Source organism: Lissotriton helveticus, chromosome 6 (genome assembly GCF_964261635.1).
Source record: "Lissotriton helveticus chromosome 6, aLisHel1.1, whole genome shotgun sequence".
Taxonomy (NCBI): Eukaryota; Metazoa; Chordata; class Amphibia; order Caudata; family Salamandridae; genus Lissotriton; species Lissotriton helveticus.
In genome coordinates this window covers 13,557,558-13,580,881 of record NC_136067.1, presented here as the reverse complement: position 1 = coordinate 13,580,881, position 23,324 = coordinate 13,557,558, and the positions used below count along the sequence as shown (strand labels likewise).

General features: G+C 46.4%; 1 protein-coding gene across 2 annotated transcripts in view; it reads right to left on the bottom strand.

Annotated features, from left to right (window-relative positions):
- Positions 1–23,324, bottom strand: part of LOC144762138 (solute carrier family 22 member 7-like) — a 628,845-nt gene that overhangs the window by 82,839 nt on the left and 522,682 nt on the right. For both annotated transcript variants that reach the window (XM_078647284.1, XM_078647285.1), the window contains exons 3-4: positions 11,314–11,417; positions 1,474–1,628 (exon numbers count right to left, since the gene is read on the bottom strand). In XM_078647284.1, coding sequence (XP_078503410.1) covers positions 1,474–1,628; positions 11,314–11,417 — 259 coding nt within the window. The remainder of the gene's footprint in view (positions 1–1,473; positions 1,629–11,313; positions 11,418–23,324) is intronic.

Below are 23,324 nucleotides of genomic sequence, written 5' to 3'. Positions count from 1 at the left end.
ATTCCGTGGTCAAGAGGAACCTCTGCTAAGGAACGAACAACTGATGAGACTGCTGGGAAGGACCGACCCTTGCTTCGTGATCTGGGGCTGGTCTGCAGTTTTAACCAAGGAAGAGGCTGTTAGGACTGTGCTTTGTGCGCTGGGTCCCCCTGCTTGACGAAGACTGTGCTTTGTGCTGTGTCTTGTTACCCCAAGGGCCCGAGGTGAGCTGGCTCCCTGTTTGGAAACACAGGAACATAAAGGTTTCAGGAGAAGTTTCAAGAAACGCGGTGGGCGCGTGTTGTGGCAGCTTAAGACCCTCGGAAGGTGTGCCCTGTGATCTTGGGCACACGGAGGAAAATTGAGACTTGGACGTGCTGGGTGCATGTGTGGTGCACCGCAGGCGCTGGTCAAGAGCGCCTGGTTAACGTGTGCGTCGAAGGTGAAGCGAGTCTTGGACGCGCAGTGTGTGTGTCGTGGTGCACCACAGGTGTTGGTGAAGAGCGTCTGGTCAGCGTGTGCATCGAAGGTGGTGTGGGACTCGGGCCTGTGTCGTGGTGCACCACAGGCCTGGTGAAGAGCGCATGGTCAGCGTGTGCATCGGAGGTGTAGTGAGTCTCGGACGCGCAGGGTGCGTGTCGAGGTGCACCGGAGGCACTTGTGAAGAGCGCCTGGTCATCGAGTGCACTGGAGGAGAAGTGAGATTCAGACATGTTGATCGTGTTGGGGTGCGTCAATCTTTTAGTGTGTCCCTTTATGACTTTATATCAACATAAACAAATACATCAGGGTCTTAGGAACTGCTGTCACCTTACTCGTTCTCACAACCCACAGAACAAAAAACCAAGGTGTGTTTTTTGTCATGTGCGTCCCTGAATGATGGGATGTTGAATAGACGCGCTGTTCCGATGTGGTTGATTGAAATTTTTTTTTTTTTAAAACAACAAGTGGTGAGAGGTCTGAGGGAACGTTTAGAGACCAAGGGGCAGATTTACGACTTCTGGCGCATCTCTGCTAATCAGCAGAGATGCGCCAAAAGAGTTGCAACGCATCTGCCCACCCGTGCGCCGCATTTACAATGCGGCGCACCGTGGCGCTCAGATGGACAGATGCGTGATGCATCCCCGGCGGAAATTCGGCACATTGCTGGAGTTGCGTCGCAAGCAGGCGCAGGGTTTTGACGCAGCATGGCCCTAAAAGTGACTTAGTGAAATCTTGTAGATTTCACTCAGCCACTTTTAGGAGGCGTTCCTGCACCTTCGCCTACATGTGGCACAGGGCTTTACAACGTGACGCAATGGCAGCGTAAAAGAGGCGCAAGGGGCTTGTAAATCTGCCCCCAAGCATGGATATGTTCCCCAACGAAGGCATTGAAATGATAACCATTTGCGATCCATATTTGTACTTTTTGAAGAAATGCCAAAAAAGGGAGGCTCTAAAAGTGACCCGTTTTACAGTCATCATCCTTCTTCTCTCGCCCCAACCTTCACTTACTCATAGCCAAGGTGATGGTGGAAAATCCAGAAAGTGACACCCCAGAAAGGGACCTGAAAACTGCAAGCATGGGGTAATTGATGGAGGCTGCGGCGGCCGCCCCGAACACCAGTGTGAGCACATAGCAGACCAGGAGCATCGAGCGGCGGCCATACCTGGGGGGGGAAACACATCAAAGCATGGTCACTCAGGACAGTCTGAGGGGGTCATACTAGAGGTATCTCTCATAACAGAGCATGTGGTTCAGCGCCCTGCCCAGGACTGCACATTGTACAGTGAGTGCAAACTTACTTCTTGGCTACAGACCTGGATAATGGCACACTTCAGAGCATTAAAATACTTCTTTACATGTTTTGCACTGAACACCGGGGGGCAGATTTACAAGAATGTGACGCATCAGTAGAGATAAGTCACTTTCCCTGCGCCACCCTGAGAAACCCTTGTGCCACCATGGATGTGCCGTATTTACAATAATACAACAAAATAGAAATGCCAATACTGATATTTTAATTAGTATATTATTTTTTCAACCATAAAAAGTCACTTGATCAAAAAATGGGAAATGCTATTTAATAGCTGTTTTATTATACAAACATGGAATTTAAAGAATACATTAATTTTGACTTTCAATCTGTACTGTCGGAGAACAGAAACTTTTTCTATACAAAATGAAAAGGAGAAAGTAGTTGGACACAAACCAGGGCAATAAAATCACAAATTGCCTTCTCACTTTGTTGGGTTCGTGGTATGTCAAACGTTGGTGCTAATTCAACGTGTGGAAGGTAATATAGATATCTTTGAGGGCTGAGAAGAAAGATATCCCCAACCGACTGTAGAAACACCATGTACTACAATGTTATCTGCAGCCATTTTGGAGAGTTGGGAAACTTCCCATTTCCACCACTGTACACCATGTTATACAGACTTCAGTCATCGCTTTGCCTGCATTGTCAGTGACAGGCACAGCTTTGTTTATATTGGATAAAGTACATCAACCTGGCACGCCTGAATTATTAGACCGTGTGAGAAGTTAACCTGGTATATGATGTCCACTAATTAAAGTGGGCACCTTGCACCAGTCCAAACAACCCTTATGGTGATTTAAGAGGTGTTAGACAACCTTAAAAAGCTCTCTAAGTGGTAGCTGTGGAGAGCAGCCTTTAGGCTTATTCTTGATATAATGTAAAGCAGCTTGTTTCACCAGAATGCAACTTTATAGTATTGGTTAAATGAAAGGAGAACTACATAGTAGTTACAAAAATATGCATTTATTAATAGAACACTCTCTAGTATGTCACAGTATCACAGTATCTTCTACACGAAGATAATCGCAATGCACACAATACTGTAGCACAGAAACAATAGTAAATAGCAATAATACAAAGTGGGCCCTAGGGGGACCAAACCATATACTAAAATAGTTGTATAAGAACCACAACTCGAGTCAAGACAGTGTCTACAGTACGTAGAATCGCTGGGACCCCAAGGAACGACCCAAGGTGAGTAAGTAGGGACCCCACGGAGGACGGGTGCAGTCAGTGTGGGATCACGTTTGAGTACTCCATACAATTCTTTGGGGAAGTCGCGGTCGAAGTTTTAGTGTTTGATGTCCCTTCCCAGTGGATTAGTAAGAAGCCTTTTGGATCATAGGAGGTTGAAGAGCCACCCCACCCGTGGATACTGTAGTACCAGAGTTACCTATCCCAAGGAAGCCAGGTGTATAGGGGTCAAGTGGTGTCGGAAACCACTGTCAATCTCAATGGAGGACTTCAGGGAAATGCCACTGCTGGAAAGAAGAAAAGTGTCCGTGAAACCCAAAGGTGGATTCTTTATGAAGGGAACCTGAAAGCAGAGGGGACAGAGTCTGGGTCACTCAGGAGTGACCAGGGGCTCGGTAGTCGAATGCCCACCTATGTCGGGTGCTTCAGGTGTGTCGATGGAGACCTTGACTCTACAGCCACGGGGACCAGGAGACCTTCGAGGATAACCAGGAGCCGGATATAAGCTGTCCCACGAAGGATGTTGAGTGCTGAGGGGTCAGTGTCCAGTGGGAGCACCAACAAGCCTTGGCAATGGCAAACCATGAAGAAGGTCAAGGAAGGTTACGGTCTAAACCAGCAAGGTCCAGGAGACTCACCACAGCAAAGGGGGTCAGGGCAGGCCTGGAGCAACCAGGGGAGCCTTGGAAAAGTAGAGTTGAACCTCTGGGGGACTCACAGGCCGGAGGCACAGAAATCGCAAGAGAGGACCGCAAGCAATTTCACAAAATGACAGCTTGCAGAGCACTCAGTGTGAACAGGCTGAAGTTCTTTGTAGGAAATGGTGTCAGAGGGTGGGGATATTTGTAGACCAATGCACTTGTTCGAGAAACACCAACAAGCATATGCACTTGCAAAAGTACATGGCGCACAGGATTTCTGGTATTACAGCCCCCATGAGGGATTCTGACCTCAGACTCAGCCAGAAGACAGCTTGGACCTCCAGGGATGCGGAACCCACCTCCTGTGTGGCTGGAGCCTTCGAAGTCCACAGGACCTCAGGGTCACCAGACTACTCAGTTGCATTACGTTGCCTGCAAATGCTGGTTAGTGAGTCCGTCACCCCAAGGGAGATATAGTCGGTTGTCCTTGATGCTCCATAGGTCCTGCACGGAGCCTGTATGGTGCACGGGCACAGACAATGCTTCAGACTGAGACGAAGTCGGGCCCAAACGATGTCCAGGGAAGTCCAGAGTGTCCAGACGGTTAAAGGTCAGTGGTTTTCTGTTCAAAATCTTGCCACTTCGAATCTAAGGTCCTACAGCCAGGTAAATCCTTTTGTACCCATGGGAGAGGGTCGGACAGATTCAGGGGACCCTCTCAGGGGAGGATACTCCCATGTCCTATGTCCAGTTTCACGCCAGAGCAGGAGCCAACAGCTCCCAGACTGGTTTGAGCTGGACTATGCACAGGGACACCGAATGTGCTCCTCATGCAGACTTTCAGTCACTGGCAGGCGCACCCTTCCAGGCCTAATACACTAAATCCTGCCTGGGAGGTGGTCACACCTCACAGTGACAGAATGCCTATTGTTCTGCCTTCCCCTGCTCGAACTTGGCCCAGCAGCCGAAGGGCAGAAATGTGTCTCTGGTTGGCAGCAACCATTTAGGGCTGCCCAGGACTAGAAGGATGGTACCGGGAACACCAGGGGCCCTGCGAAGCTCGTTTCTGAGAGGTAGAATCATACCTTCCACGCCGGTTACATGTGTGGGGGTATGATTCCACAATGTTTGACACCAAACACGATAGGGTTTGTTTCAGCTGTTTTAGAGTTGACCATCACGTGGTCACATAATGCCACTCTGTATGTCGGATATGGCTGCAAGACTAACAACCCGGGAGAATGGACTCCGTAGGCTGCAGGGGTGTCCTGTTCATGCAGGGGCACCCTCTCACTTAGAACCATGCACCCTACCCTCAGGATTCTCAAGACCTGCTAGAGGGGTGACTTATAGGTTTTAAGTGCAGTGACCCTTAGATATAGTAAAGCTATATCTCTAGTAAGTGGTGCATGCACCAGCTTACACAGGCTGCAATGACAGGCCTGTAGTTCCATTGTGCACGGCCTCTCATGGGTGGCATTATACATTCTTCAGCCCATGGGAGGCCTCTGGGGTCCCTATACCCTGGGTGCATGGTTACCATATACTAGGGACTGACAAGGGTACCCCAGTATCCAATCTGGAGTGTACCAAAGTACATAACATTACCAATTTAGGGAGATAGCAGAGAGACTGGGGTCCTGGTTAGCAGGATCCAAGTCAGACTAGTCAAAAAACAGCCAAACACCAGGTAAAAAGTGGGGGTAACCATGCAGAAGGATCCTACCTTCCTACAGACCTACTGCAGCTTTTGTTTTTAACAACATTTCTCTAGTTTTTTGTTTGTTCTCATATTTCATGCACATTTGTGGTTTTTATTCTGTTAGGGTTTGTGTGGGCAGTAGCTGAACCACACGGGCCACCTTCCTGGAGAAGATAACTGCTCCTCCGCCGTTCCTCCCTGTTCCAGGTGATCTGAATTCCCAACAATGTCGGGAAGCCTATGAGGCTTATCTGGAGGCAATTGATGGTGACACTTTCACTTCTAAAAAGTAAAAAGCACTTTTGGTGCACAGTACGGGTGCAGAAGGTAGAAGCATTTTAAAAACACTACCTTTAGAAATTGTCAATGTCCGCACAGGTGTTGGTGAGGACGGTGTTGCTGTGTACGTTGGAGATGAATATATCCATTAATAAAACTCTTGACAAAATATTTAATCCTAACAAGAATACTTTTTTGGTGACCCATAATTTTTCTCAAGGTGCCCAGAGTTTCCTGAGAATCTATTGATGACGGTGTTGGTTTAAGATCACCACTGGGTACCAGTTGCGTAACGAAACCTCTTTTGAGGTGAACAATGTAGAGGCCCCTGCACCTCAGGGTGGGGGGGTTGGAGTCGGGGGGTTCCATTAGGCCACTGCTGGCTGCATACAATTATCAGGATTTTAAATATTAAATGATTCAGGACCAACTCATTAAAAATTCAAGTAAGACTTTTGTCCACAGAGGACTCGGATTTGGAAACGGCTTTGGTGTTGGTAAGGAGTCTGGACAACTCAGATGTGCATGAAAAAAATTAATAACGAGGCCAAATCTTGTGAGATTTGGCGGATTTTGAAACAAACTACAAGACACCCACATATTTAGTTTTTTCAAAAACTTGTTTTTAATATTTTGTGAACTTTGATTACATTAATAAATCATCAAAATATGCCTCAACAGTTACACTGAAGGGACCATAGTAAAAGATATGCAATGTATAATACATTAGGGTGACCATGATAAGGCATTCAACATGCAACACGGGAGGAATAAACCGAGATAATAAACATAGCTTTAGGGGTTGCCATCAACAGTCCTGCCAAGTATCACGCAACAGCCGTGACACTCGCGCATTTGAGTGCGGTGTACCGCATCACCGCACTGAAATGCATTGTCACGCATTTTACAACCCTCAGACCGTGCCACCAGTGGCACCTTTCCACGGGCTCTCTACTACTCTGACTAACGTGCTGCTGCCTGGGCAGGGTTACTAAAGAGTTAAACAGATCTGCTCTCAGCTCTACGGAGTGGCTGAGAGCGCTACTCTGCCCGGCAGCTGCCTGCTGTGTTGCGTAGAAACAATGAATTCGGCAATTGGCTGTGGCGCCGGCGCGCGTGCCTCTTAACTCAGTCAGACTCAGTCCTGTCAAGTATCACGCAACAGCCGTGACACTCACGCATTTGAGTGCGGTGTACCGCATCACTGCACTGAAATGCATTGTCACGCATTTTGCAACCCTCAGTCCGTGCCACCAGTGGCACCTTTCCACAGGCTCTCTACTACTCCGACTAACGTGCTGCTGCCTGGGCTGAGTTACTAAAGAGTTAAACAGATCTGCTCTCAGCTCTACGGATGGCTGAGAGCGCTACTCTGCCCGGCAGCTGCCTGCTGTGTTGCGCAGAAACAATGAATTCGGCAATTGGCTGTGGCGCCGGCGCAGCGCGCCTCTTAACTCAGTCAGACAGAAATGCTTGAAAACCAAGCCAGCTCCCTTGTACCTCTGTCGCATCCTCTGATCCGCGCCCCAAAACTAGGGCAAGCCTGTTATAAGAGCTTTTGTGAGTTCACAGGACATCCCCGGGTAACCGTGCGCTTTAAAAGTTTCCGTAACATAACATCAATGGCTCTGCAGGGATCCCGGACACCGCCCAAGCTAGCATCAGGGTTATCTCAGATCGCTACAAGTGAATTCAGTAGATCTTCCAGACCTAAGCAATCGAGGGCCTAAAGGGGATTGAATGGAACAATGTAGCAAGCCTAGGGTGATGCTCATGTTTCTGTGCCTGCGTGTCTTACAAGCTCTAGCTAAACTATTGAGGGGCGGGGGCGTTCAAGATGGCCGCCCTTTATCTTTCCCATGGTCTTGTACAGTCTGTACTAGGGCGTCCCAGGACGCTGCTGTTGGTGGTTTGCGCAGTCTCCTCATTTCCCTCCCTGGGGAGAGCGCATCTCTCTGCCTCTGCCCAGTATTCTAACGTTTGCCTCCATGTGGGAAGCGCAGGGGTGCCTGGGGCTCCCATCTCATTGTTATGGCGCCTTTGGCCAGGATGAGGATACTGCCAACTAGGACAAAGGGTACAAAGCGACCACAGTATTCTGGGGTTCCGACCCCCAAGTCCTGCATAGAAAGTTGTGTTACCGTTTCCAATGTGGCAGTAAATCGGACTTAGGAAATGCTTTATACGAGGTAAGAAGGTGCACTTTCGTTTATCTCTGTAGTGTCCTGCTGGACACATTCTAGTGATTTTACCAGCCGCTCCCAAAAGGCTGGTTCTCACATCCATCCAACACAGGCGTCACTGGTCAGGTGACCCTGCCAATAAAAAGGTCAGCGCTCACATGCTCGTGGACAGTTTCCAGTATCACATACTAGTGTCTGTGTATTTATTTAATAGTCATGTGTACCTAGGGCCCACAACATAACATTGGCGATGAGCGGTTGTGACCCCGCATATGTGCTATCAGCAGCTCTGCAGTTCCTCGTGGGCGGGGTGGAGTATAGCCCGAGTCTGAGGAATCCCTGCTCCTACTGCTAGCAGGACAACAACAGAAGTGGCGGGCACGTTGTATGCCGGAACATGGCAGAGATAAGGCCTCCCGCTGGCATCCACCAGAAATGCACCTGCAGCCAGAGTATTAACCGGCCCTGCAGCAAGAGATCTATGAAAAGGGGGTAGAGACCTGCAGCTGACACAGGGCGCCCCCGACTGCCCTGACCCCCTTGCTGTGGTGAGTCCCCTGGTCCTTGCTGGGCCAGACTGTAACTTTCTTTGACCTTCTTCGTGTGTTGCCACTGCCAAGGCTTGTTGATGCTCCTGCTGCACCAACCCCTCAGCACTCGACATCCTTCATGTAACTGCTCTTATCCAGCTCCTGGTTGTCCTTGACTTCTGCTGGTCCATGCAGCTGCAGAGTCAAGGTCTCCTTCACATCTGAAGCACCCGACATCAGTGGGCATTCGTCTACCGAGCCCCTGGTCACCCCTGAGTGACCCAGGCTCTGTTCCCTCTGCTTTCAGGTTCCTTCCATCAAGAATCCACCTGTAGGTTCCACAGGACACTTTTCTTCTTTCCAGCAGAGGCATTTCTTTGAAGACTGCCATTGGGAACGACTGCGGTTTCCGGCGCCACTTCAGCCCTATGCACCCGGCTTCAGTGGGATTGGTAACTCTGTACTTCAGTATCCATGGGTGGAGTAACTCTGGCACTTCCTATGTTCCAAAGGGTTTCTTCATAATCCACTGGGAAGGGTCCTTAAACTTTAAAAGTGCTGCAGCAACTCTCCCATTGCATTGAACGTAGCACGGGGTCGTGTTCTCACACAGCACCCGTCCTCCGTGGGGTCCCTACTTACTCACCTTGTGTCGTTCCTTGTAGTCCCAGCGATTCTACATCCTCTAGACACTGTCTTGACTCGAGTTGTGGTTCTTATACCACTATTTTAGTATATGGTTTGGTCTCCCCCTGGAGCCCACTGTGTATTAGTGTTAGATATGATTGTGTTTGTGCTACAATATTGTGTGCTTTGTGTTTATCTGTGTTTAGCAGATGTATTTAAGGTGTGTTATTATAATAAATGCATATTTTTATAACTACTGTGTGGTTCTCCTTTCAACTAACCAATACAATAAGGTTGCATTCTGGTAAAATAAGCTGCTTAACATTCCTTTAAGACTAAGCCTGAAGGCTGCTCTCTACAGCTACCACTTGCATAGCTTTCAAAGGTTATCTTTGACCTCTTAAATCTCCAAAGGGGTTGTTTGGACTGGTGCAAGGTGCCGGCTTTAATCAGTGGCCATCATATACCAGGCCAACTTCTCACAGACATTGAATGACCCACACAGCTATCATATAGTTTCTGCTGATTTAAAATATACCTACCGCAGTTCTTCTCTGTCTGGATGGCTGGGGAATTTAACATTATCGCCCATTCACTGTCCCCAATCTGGCCTTAGAGGGCCCGATTCACAGAACTAACTTAAGACAAAATCGTAAACTTACTACCATTTTGGTATTCACAGAAGGCACTTACTCATTTTGGTATTCACAGAAGTTAGGAGTACTGACTTTAGGACTCCAAACGCCTTCTGTGAATACCGAAAGTCTTAAAGTTAGTATTTTTCTCAGTTTAGGAGGAGTAAAGTTAGGACTCCTAACTTCTGTGAATACCAAAATGAGTAAGTGCCCTCTGTGAATACCAAAATGAGTGAGTGCCTTCTGTGAATACCAAAATGAGTAAGTGCCTTCTGTGAATACCAAAATGAGTAAGTGCCTTCTGTGAATACCAGAATGGTAGTAAGTTTAGGATTTTGTCTTAAGTTAGTTCTGTGAATCGGGCCCGCAGACTGGCAGCCAAATGAGCCATGCATGCATCTAATGCTGTACACCTTCCGGTGTAAACATATTTTTCCAAAGTGGAAATTGGAGCCCTCTTTCTAGGGGCATCGACTGGTACCAGGTACTGCAGAGATCACACATCACCCTTGTCTGCCTGTTTTACCACTCAGGGGTGCCTCTGACTCCAATGGAGCAAGGAAAATGTGGCCCTGATCCCAATCATCTGACTGCACTGGGGCAATCTCACTTTTGTAGCCACTGTACCTGCTGCACCAATGATAACTACTCCCTAGTTGCCAATGTACCGAACTAGTGTTGTGTTGTGTTGTGTTGTGGGCCTGGCTAGAAACAAGTAACTTTTCCTAGGAGTATAGAAGTTATAAAAGAAATATGTGTTTCAAGCTACCTTAAAGTGGGAATTGTATGCCCCCTGTTTCTCTGTTTATCTACTAGCATGAAACTTTCTTAAATAAGTGTATATTAAATATTTTAAAAGTGCCTCATTTGACCTGTAATAAATAAATAAAGGGCATGTTAAGTGGATGCAGTCAACGCATGAAATGTGTCTGCACCCTCATGCTTTTTAATGCGTTGCATTTTCAAGAGGTGGTGCTGTCTGTCCAGAGTTCCATCTATAGTACTACCTGCATACAGTTTCAGCTTAAAACACTGCCAGTGTAATGGACTAAAGCAAGTTTCAAACGAAGGCCTACAAAGAATTAGAAATGTGCACTTTGTATGAATGTATCTTGCACTGTAGTGTGATCTAGTCAAAACCCTAAGGGGCAGATTCACAAGCCCCTTGGCCCACTTTTGCGTCACTTTTAACATGGGAACATTGACGCAAAAGTGGTGCAAAGGGCTTGTAAATCTGCCCCTAAGTGTCTCTTCATTCCATGTGATTGCACTAGACATAACCTATATTATGCAGACATTTTATAACTTACTCAAACATGACCTCAAATTTCAAACTGCGAAAGAATGTGCTGGTGTGTGGACCTTAGATTAAGGAGAATGAGGTTCAACCAGACTTTTATTGAATTATCAATTTATTTGATCGATTAAGTTAGTTCGTGTGTTGGAACATCACCCACTCACTCATGATCAGCTAGTATTGTGTGAGTAGGCTGCAGTTAACAACCGCCCTCTTGTTGAATTGTCAGTTCTTAAACTCACCAGCCACCACACCACCATCTCCTGAACTTCTGTCGACTCGGCTTCTATCCTCAGATCTTCTGAGCCGTGGCAGAAGGAAGAGAGCAGAGGGCCTTCAAGAGCGGACTCCTCCGTGTACAACACCTACCTTCAGCATGGAAAGGACCTGAACCATAAAGTCGAAGGTACACAAACAAATCATGGAAACAACAAATGCACACTGTACCTGTCTGACAAATAACCAAACAAAATGGCTCCCACCATGACCCCGATGAAGAAGAAGGTGGATGAGGCTTGTTTGAGGTGCTTCTGCTTGCACACGAGGTCCCACTGAAAGAGAGAAGCGGGGACTAGTGTTAGTCGCTGATATCAGTCAGGGATTGTTTATGCTGTGCTGGTTAGTTCCACATGCTCTTTGAAGCCTCTGCATTGGTAGAACCCTTCCCACCAAGCATTCGTGTGTTAAAACAGGCACAGTGCCTCCCTCTACTCGTTCACTAGGATCGGTTAGCACTGAAAAGAACGGCTCCACAGACCTAGTCCACATGTCGCATGTTAATACTTTTACAAAGAGCTCTAAAGACTTTACACTCAAACACGACTGGTGTTAGCCATGAATCTGCCCACTGCCTTCCTGCAGTGCTCTAGCTGAGTGACAACTGGACTCATGAGGACACTGTGACTTTCCTACTCCCATAAAATAATACATAGTTATCAGAGCAACTCCAAATAGAATAGTTATGCAATTACTCATAGCCTAAAGAAGTGAGTGTCTAGAGCGTTTGGTCAATGCGTTTCATAGTGACTGTGTATGGCAAATATCCACTGACCATGATAATGATGCCACTCCTCCAGGCCCAATCAATCTTGATGTTGGATAGCCATATTTTCCCTTATTTTCCATTGGAAAGATTGTGATAGGGTGAAGAAATCATAGCTAATCCCTTTGTAGTAGCCTTGCCTCCTGTGTATGCAGCTCCATTCTTTCAAGCCTTAGGCGAGATGAAGTTGACACAACTTCATGCCACTGAAGGAATATCATTTCCATTCTGATCCCAGGTGTAGGATCCTTACAGCCGTCCTTTACTCTGCCCCTCTTTGACAACACCCGGAAGACTCACACATTCTCAGATCAAGATGGCGACCCAGGAGTCAGATCAGTGTCTTCAGAAAGACCACCTGCTCTTCACCCAACTACGATGACTATACAATGACTATAGGATCATATCCCGTTCATATGCTTCACAGCACTGCCTGAAATTACAACCTAGAAAGTCACAGACATTGCTTTTTGTGATCCCTTGTGTGACATCACAAAGGAGAATAAGTCCTCAGAGACCGCTGGGTACGCCCTTCCATCATACACCGCATGTAGGATGACCAACCGTCCATAAATTTCACGGACTGTTCGTAATTTGGATCTCACGTCCATTGTCCGTGACATTCCCTTTTACGGACGCCTTTTGTCCGTAATTTTGGGCATTGTGAAACATCACTGTTCCCCTCCCAGAAGCCTCAGCTCCCTGATGGGGCCGCCTCGCACTCCTCTGAGCAGCCCCACCCCGCCCATTGTCATTCAGTTGGGGCTGATGATTGTCCAGTTCATGTAAAGGTGGGGAAACAAGTTTAACAAAAAGGGTTATGGGTCTTTAACTGTCTCATCATTTTAAAACTGATGCATTGACAATGTTATATTCAACAAAGCCATGGTTGTCGCTTTTTCATATGATGCAGCTAGCAACCATTGACAAAGCAAATAGATCTGGCTTGTAGGTGTAACGCTACTTGTTGCGTTGTATATCTGGCTACAATGAAAGAAGCAGCAAATTACCATTCAGGTAGCACACTATGCTAAGCACAGATCTTTTGCTTAGGTGTTTTAAGTCACGCACTTCATTACTATGGAGACACCCCCAGTTTTTTCATTCCACTTAAAGCCCTGGAAACAACACTATGTCACAGTGGCACTGTGCATCATGCATGACTCATGACCTTTTCAGATTGCCTATGTACAGGGGCATAGTGAACCCTCCCCCACCCCACCCCATTCCTTGCTTTAGGAATTACAGCGAGGTGAAGTCCTTGATGGGCTTCTTCTCTCTGCAACTCAGCAGACAAAGGCTCCGCTCATAATTAACGTGAAAAGGTGGGTGAGTGAAGGGATGGTGGATAGCTGGATGGATTAGTGAAAGGGTGAATGGATTAATGAAAGGGTGAATGGATAGATAATGAAAGGAAGGATGGATGGATGAGTGAGTGGAAGAATGGATGAGAGAAAAGGTAGATAGATGGATGGATGGGTGCAAGGGTAGATGGACGGGTATAAGGATGGATGAGTGAAAGGGTGGATGAGAGGTGAGTGAATGGGTGCATGGATGAGTGAACTGATGGATGGATTAATGAATTGATAAGTGAAAGGGTGAATGGATTGATGGATGAGTGAAAGGGTGGATGTAAGGCTGGATAAGTGAGTGAAAGGGAGGGTGAATAGATGAGTGAAGGAGTGAAAGGGCAGATGGATGTGAGAAAGGATGGATGGATGAGTGAAAGGATGGATGGATGAGTGAAAGGATGGATGGATGAGTGAAGGAGTAAAAGGGTGGATGGATGAGAGAAAGGATGGATGAATGAGTGAAGGAGTGAAAGGGTGAAAGGTGAGAGAAAGGATGGATGGATTTGTGAAAGGATGGTTGAGTGATAGAGTCAATGGATGGATTCATGAATGGATGAGTAGATGGATGGGTGGATGGAAGGATGGATGGCTGAAAGAGTGGACGGATGAGTGACTGGGTGGATGAATGAGTAAGTGAAAGGATGGCTGGATGGGTGAAAGGGTAGGTGGCTGGATGGATGAGTGAATGGATCCATGAGAGGAAGAGTGGATGGATGAGAGTACGGATGGATAAGGTGAAATGATGAATGGAGGGATGGATGAGTCAAAGGGTCGATGGAGGGATGGATGAGTGGAATGATGGATGGATGGATGGATGGATGATGGATAGGTTTGCAAATGGTTGAATATCGATATGGATGGACACACAGATGGAAGGACAGAATGAAAGGTGAAAGACTAAATGATAGATGAAAGAATGATTACACCTTGTAACCCCCATTATATTAAGTACATTTCCTATAGATTGACTTTCACATTTATATGAGTCATTGTCTCTATATAATATATGTATGATGTAACACACTCCAACACCCTGTCCTACTTACTTGGGATGAGTATCACTATAAAAAAAATTAAATACACAGGATAGAGGGTCTATGTGAAGAGGAGGGGCACCATTGGAGGGTGGTAGCAAGGCCGGACTGGCCGGACTTGGCAGGCCTGCACATTTGCTCAAAGCTGCATACATACTGAAAAACCATGAAGTGCACAATTCTCTCAACCTAATATAAAATTCTTTTGACTTGTACTTAAGTGGTTATCTACTTACATACTTACATACTATTGCACAACCTCTTCTGATGTGTCTGTAAAACTTACCTCTTGGCCTGAATTTTGACCTCCTGTCATGAATTTTTGTCCTAAATTTTGACCCTTTGTGCAGAATTTTTTAGACTCACAGTCCTGAATTTGCCCCCATGCCAGTTGGTCAACCTAACCGCATGTTCTGACCACAACTAGTGGCCACAGGCTACCCCCTGTGCTCAAGCCTGCTGGCATCAGTGCCACTGGGCAAGCTATTTAGGCACAAGGCCTGGATAAAGAACACAGGGGCAGATTTACAAGTCTTGCACCGCCATTGCATCACTTTTTTTGATGCAACAGCGGTGCAATCAATGCAGCCTATTTCCTGCTTGAAGCAGGCGTAAGGAGTGACGTAGTACAGTAAGTATAGCCCTCAAAGTGCATTGGGGCAGATGTACAAGCCCCATGCGACGGCGGTGCATCACGTTGCATGACGCACCGGTGGCGCAGCCTGCTGAGTGATATTCACAAGCACAGGTAAAGTCAACTTGTGCTTGTAAATATCGCCCCTGTTCACGCAACACATTGCGTGTTAGGGGCGTGACATGGGTGTTGCTGTGGGCGTTTCCACGCAGCACCCATGTCTACTGATGCATTTCCAGATTGACGAGGAATCGTAAATCTGGAAATACGTCAGAATGCTATGCCACCCTAGGGGTGGCGTAGCGAGGTACAATGAGGAGAAATGTTTTCACTTCTCCTCGTTTTTTAGGGCTCCCCTGCTGATGCGCTTGCGCATAGCTGGCGAAGCTCTATAGTGGCTTATCCAGAGTTTAACCACTGGCAATTCCATGCAGTGCATGTGCGCTTTTTAGGTCATTGCGCAAGGGCAAGCCCTAAAAAGAGCGTGCACAATGCCACCAGCCGCCTTCCTGCCTGCACATCTGCCAAGCCATCTGCCGCCAGCAGCTTCACTTGGGATCCGCTCCGCCCCCTGCTGCACACATCACAGCCATCAGCCTCCCTCCCACGGGCAGCTTGGTCTCAGGCATTCACTCCTGCGCTACTTCTCCTCCCCCCTAATTACATCCCTGCTGTTTACTTCTTTCACGGCCGCGAGGCCGTGCTTCAAAGGGATCCGCCCCCTGATTTAATTATATTAGCTTAGTTTTGGTGATTTTGGTTAATAAAATCTCGTTCTTTCACGGATTCCACACACATCCTTCAAGATTACAGCAAACGTTTCCCAGAGCCCTAAACAGAACGAATCGAGACTGCCACTTTTTCACAACTTTGAGGAATGTGCTAATGTTGCTGGCATAGCTGACATAATCACACTTATAGTGCCATTGCGCCCTTCCTTCGTGTAGTCTTCTATTTCCCTTCAGCTCCGGATTAATTATGCAGACCATGTCAGTGACTACACCAGAATCTAATCTGCTTTTCATCTACTAAATATATCGGTATATAGAATGATGTTAAATCTACATATTGAAAAAATGCATAAATATTTCTCTGTGCTAAAGCATCCCGTTACGTTGTAATTGTTCTCTTTCTGCAAAATTCTCACTCTATCTTTCTGGTCTATCTCTGTCTCTGCTCTCATCCCCTTGTTCGCCTCCCTGTCGTCTGTCCTCTGTCTCTGCATCTCCCGCTCTCTCTCTGCTGCCCTCTGTCCTTGCAATCCTCCATCCCAGCTGCTCGCCCCTCTCTCAGCCGCCATCTGTCTGTCTAGGCTGCTCTCTGACTGTCTCCAGTGGCCTCTGTCTGTCTCTGGTCACCCCTCCTCACCATCACACACCCTCACATCCACTCACCCTCACAACCTCACCCTCACCCACCCTCACACCCTCACCCACCCTGACACCCCCTCACCCTCACACCCCCTCACCCTCGCACCCTCGCACCCTCACCCCCTCACCCCCTCATCCTCACACACCCTCAATCACCCTCACACCCTCACCCCCCTCACAACCCTCTCACCCTCACTCACCCTCACACCCCCTCACCCCTCTCACCCTCACACACCCTTACCCTCACCCCCTCACCCTGACACACCCTGTCACCCTCACACCCTCACCTTCACACCCCCTCACCCTCACCCTCACACCCCCTCACTTACCCTCACACCCCCTCACTCACCCTCACCCTCACACCCCTCACCCACCCTCACATACCTTCACACCCCCTCACACACCCACTCACCCTCACACACCCTTACCCTCACCCTCACACACCCTCAGTCACCCTCACACTCACACTTCCTCACCATCACACACCCTCACATCCTCTCACCCTCACACACCCTCACCCACCCTCACACTCTCACCCACCCTCACACCCCCTCACACCCACACTCATTCTCACCCCCTCAACCTCACACACCCTCACTCACCCTCACACCCCCTCACCCTCACACCCTCACCCCCTCATCCTCACCCCCCTCACTCACCCTCACACCCTCACCCCCTCACAACCCTCTCACCCTCACTCACCCTCACACCCCCTCACCCCCTCACCCTCACACACCCTTACCCTCACCCCCTCACCCTGACACACCCTGTCACCCTCACACCCTCACCCTCACACCCCCTCACTCACCCTCACACCCCCTCACTCACCCTCACCCTCACGCCCCTCACACACCTTCACACCCCCTCACACACCCACTCACCCTCACACACCCTCACCCTCACACCTCCTCACCCTCACACCCCTCACACCCCCTCATCCTCACCCTCACACCCTCACCCACCCTCACGACCCTCTCACCCTCACACACCCTCACCCTCACACCCCCTAACCCTCACACACCCTCACTCACCCTCACCAGCATAGCACAACAAAACCTAGCATAGCATAGCAAAACATAGCATAGCATAACAAAGCATAGGATAGCAAAACAAAACCTAGCATAACAAAACAAGAAATAGCATAGCAAAACACAACATAGCATAGCATAACAAAACACAACAAAACATAGCATAACAAAACATAACAAAGCATAGCAAAACAAAACATAGCATAACAATACACAACTAACCATATCATAAGATAAAACATAGCATAACAAAACAAAGCAATGCATAACAAAACATAGCAAAACACAAAGCATAGTATAACAGAACACAGCATACATAACAAAACATAGCATAACAAAGCATATCAAAACATAACATAAGTTAGCATAACGAAACACAACAAAACATAGCATAACAAAACACAACATAGCATAGCATAACAAAACGAAGCTTAGCATAGCATAACAAAACATAGCATAACATAGCATAGCATAACAAAACATAGCATAACAAAACAGCATAGCAAAACAAAGCATAGCATAATAAAACACAACCAAACATTGCATAGCATAACAAAACATAGCATAGCATAACAAAGCATAGCATAGCTAAACACAACAACACATAGCATAACAAAACATAGCATAGCATAACAAAACAAAGCATAGGATAGCAAAACAAACCATAGCATAACATTACATAACATAACAAAACATAGCATAACAAAACACAACACATAGCATAACAAACCACAACAAAACATAGCATAGCTTAACAAAACACAACATAGCATAGCATAACAAAACAAAGCTTAGCATAACATAACAAAACATAGCATAACATAGCATAGCATAACAAAACATAGCATAACAAAACATAGCATAGCAAAACAAAGCATAGCATAATAAAACACAACAAAACATTGCATAGCATAACAAAACATAGCATAGCATAACAAAGCATAGCATAGCAAAACGCAATACCACTTAGTGCCACATATTTATATGCTACATAATTACACTGCACTCAATGCAACATACTCTCCAAATACCACTCAGTGCCACATAATTACACACCACATAATTACACTCTAATGAATGCAACACACTCCACACAATACCACTCAGTGCCACATAATTACATGCCACATAATTACACTGCACTGAATGCAACATACTCTCCAAATACCACTCAGTGCCACATAATTACACTCTACTGAATGCAAGACACACTCCACACAATACCACTCAGTGCCACATAATTATGTTTCATAATTACACTGCACTCAATGCAACATACACTCCAAACAATACCACTCAGTGCCACATAATTACACACCACACAATTACACTCTACTGAATACCTCAAACACTTCACACAATACCACTCAGTGCCACATAATGATATACTACATAATTACACTGCACTCAATGCAACATACACTCCAAATACCACTCAGTGCCACATAGTTATATGCCACATAATTACACTGCACTCAATGCAACATACACTCCAAATACCACTCAGTGCCACATAATTACACACCACATAATTACACTCGACTGAATGCAACCCACTCCACACAATACCACTCAGTGCCACATAATTACAAGCCACACAATTAAACTCTACTGAATACAACATACACTCCTCATAATACCACTCAGTGCCACATAATTACACGCAACATAATTACACTCTACTCAATGCAACATACACTCCAAATACCACTCAGTTCCACATAGTTACACGCCACATTATTACACTGCACTCAATGCAACATACGCTCCAAATACCACTCAGTGCCACATAATTACACACCACATAATTACACTTGACTGAATGCAACACACTCCACAAAATACCACTCAGTGCCACATAATTACAAGCCACACAATTAAACTCTACTGAATACAACATCCACTCCTCTTAATACCACTCAGTGCCACATAATTACACGCAACATAATTACACTCTACTCAATGCAACATACACTCCAAATACCACTCAGTGCCACATAATTACACCCCACATAATTACACAGCACTCAATGGAACATACACTCCAAATCCCACTCAGTGCCACATAATTACAATCCACATAATTACACTGCTCTCAATGCAACCTACACTCCAAATACCACTCAGTGCCACATAATTACATGCCACATAATTACACTGCACTCAATGCAACATACACTCCAAATACCACTCAGTGTCATATAATTGCACGCCTCATAATTACACTGCACTCAATGCAACATACACTCCAAATCCCACTCAGTGCCACATAATTACACGCCACATAATTACACTCCACTCAATGCAACATACACTCCAAATACCACTCAGTGCCACATAATTACACACCACATATTTACACTTGACTGAATGCAACACACTCCACAAAATACCACTCAGTGCCACATAATTACAAGCCACACAATTAAACTCTACTGAATACAACATACACTCCTCTTAATACCACTCAGTGCCACATAATTACACGCAACATAATTACACTCTACTCAATGCAACATACACTCCAAATACCACTCAGTGCCACATAAGTACACCCCACATAATTTCACAGCACTCAATGCAACATACACTCTAAATCCCACTCAGTGCCACATAATTACAATCCACATAATTACACAGCACTCAATGCAACATACACTCCAAATCCCACTCAGTGCCACATAATTACAATCCACATAATTACACTGCACTCAATGCAACATACACTCCAAATACCACTCAGTGCCATATAATTGCACGCCACATAATTACACTGCACTCAATGCAACATACACTCCAAATCCCACTCAGTGCCACATAATTACACGCCACATAATTACACTGCACTCGATGGAACATACACTCCAAATCCCACTAAGTGCCACATAATTACAATCCACATAATTACACTGCTCTCAATGCAACATACACTCCAAATACCACTCAGTGCCATATAATTGCACGCCTCATAATTACACTGCACTCAATGCAACATACACTTCAAATCCCACTCAGTGCCACATAATTACACGCCACATAATTACACTGCACTCAATGCAACATACACTCCAAATACCACTCAGTGCCACATAATTACACACCACATAATTACACTTGACTGAATGCAACACACTCCACAAAATACCACTCAGTGCCACATAATTACAAGCCACAGAATTAAACTCTACTGAATACAACATACACTCCTCTTAATACCACTCAGTGCCACATAATTACACGCAACATAATTTCACAGCACTCAATGCAACATACACTCCAAATCCCACTCAGTGCCACATAATTACACCCCACATAATTACACAGCACTCAATGCAACATACACTCTAAATCCCACTCAGTGCCATATAATTACAATCCACATAATTACACAGCACTCAATGCAACATACACTCCAAATCCCACTCAGTGCCACATAATTACAATCCACATAATTACACTGCACTCAATGCAACATACACTTCAAATACCACTCAGTGCCATATAATTGCACGCCACATAATTACACTGCACTCAATGCAACATACACTCCAAATCCCACTCAGTGCCACATAATTACACGCCACATAATTACACTGCACTCAATGCAACATACACTCCAAATACCACTCAGTGCCACATAATTACACGCCACATAATTACACTACGCTCAATGCAACATACACTACAAATACCACTCAGTGCCATAGAATTACACACCACATAATTACACTGCGCTCAATGAAACATACACTCCAAATGCCACTCAGTGCCACATAATTACACGCCATAAAATTACACTCTACTGACTACAACATACACTCCAAATCCCACTCAGTGCCACATAATTACACACTACATAATTACACTAAACTCAATGCAACATACTCCAAATCCCACTCAGTGCCACATAATTATACGGCACATACTTACACAGCACTCAATGCAACATACACTCCAAATCCCACTCAGTGCCACATAATTACACGCCACATAATTACACTACGCTCAATGCAACATACACTCCAAATACCACTCAGTGCTACAACACATATTGTGTTACAATAGGTGTCACATTTGCGAAAGATAAAACTATTGGCATTGTAAATAACAAAGCTATTAATTTCGCTATTTTCAAAACAAGCACATGAATAAAAAATGTGTCATTTACAATACCAATAGCTCAAACTTTCCTAATGCGAGACCTATTGCATTGCAAATGCTTGTTTCCTCTTTCAATGAGTACTGCATTCTACAGCACGCATTGAAAGAGGAAATCACCTCAATTGATTGTTTTTGTGCAGAAAGGTGCCTCTCCTTGCACAGGGTGTGCCTTGGCGGTGCCAGTGCTCAGGCGTGTTTAACATGTCCTCAGGGCCCTGCGGACATCACACTGTCCGTGTGTGGCAAAATGGCTCCGGAAGCAAAATGATCAAATCTTCAATTCAAAGCAGAACTTCATTTGTTAAAGGAAAAAAAAGCAGGTGCCAGGGCCGTGGTCAGGACGTGACTGCAGCGTGCCCCACCCACTGCCCCTACTGCCCAATTTAACCCCTCCCACGCTCAGCTCGTCATGAGCCACGGTTCTCGTGTGCTCTTGACGAGCTCAGCTCGTCACAGCCGTTAGAACGCTCACACGCGGGGATAATTCTCCTGCTGTGCTGAGCGTTCTATTGAAACGGGCGTGGCCGTGACGAGCTCAGCTCGTCATGAGCACACGTGAACCGTGGCTCATGACGAGCTAAGCTCGTCATGAGCACCGGTGCGCTGTGCGCTCCCCCCAGCACAGTAGGGGAAGCGAGCCAAGAGTGAAGGGGTTAAGAGTGCTCCTCTCAGTGGAAATGTTAATATGGACATTGAGCACCAGGTAAAGTGAAGCACGTCCAAAAACTACGGGGAAGGGGGCAGAATGGTCGCAAATGCGCTTTATTCTCAGGTAAAACACTTCATTTGGTGTATAATATTTGAGAACCGAAGCATAAGCTAAAATAACTAATCTATCTCAGAAAAAATAAATACAGAAAATAAATTAAAAGTCAGAAAAGATTAAGGAACCAATTATTCTGAGTCACATTTACAATCCCTAGGTGTAGTGTTTGCACTCAGGGGCCCGGGGCGGGCTTTAAGACTGAGTACATGGTGTGGGGTGTGGTGAATGACTGCTCTCTTTGCAGTCATTGCAGCCTTGTTCACTGGGCATTCCAATGTCCATGGGCAGCAGGGGTTGCCAGAGTGGGCAAGGCTTGGACCCGGGCAGTGCTTAATTTGTAAAATACTAAGTGCCGGGGCTCTCATCGGGAGACCACTGCAGCTTGCACCACACATTGCCCCTGCCAGCTGCCAACGACAGTACAAGCACAGCTGCTAATGTCACAGTCTTACAAGTGTGACAAATCAGGCTATTCCAAGCCCCCAAAGCTATAAGAGAGGCTTGGGGGGGGGGGGGGTGCAGGTATTAGTCACTGTAAATGTACAAATGGGGGTGGGGTCACACACTACTCACACACCGGCGGTGTCGCCCCTAAGGACTCTGGTCAATGTAGTAAAGTGTTCGCGATGCATCATCTTTCGATCTTCTGCTATCTTCGCTGTCTTCGCCATCCCTGGACACGTGTTTCGGGGTATTACCCCTCATCAGCAGGGATAGGCCATGTACTGGGGTTGCCGATGGCTGCCAATATCTGCCAGGTATAGTACCACTCAGGCGCGTAGGTGCGGGATCCCAGGCTCGTCAGCCCACTGCTCAAGGGAGCTTTAAAGTTACAAATGGGGGTGGGGTCGCACACTACTCACACACCGGCGGTGTCGCCCCTAAGGACTCTGGTCAATGTAGTAAAGTGTTCGCGATGCATCATCTTTCGATCTTCTGCTATCTTCGCTGTCTTCGCCATCCCTGGACACGTGTTTCGGGGTATTACCCCTCATCAGCAGGGATAGGCCATGTACTGGGGTTGCCGATGGCTGCCAATATCTGCCAGGTATAGTACCACTCAGGCGCGTA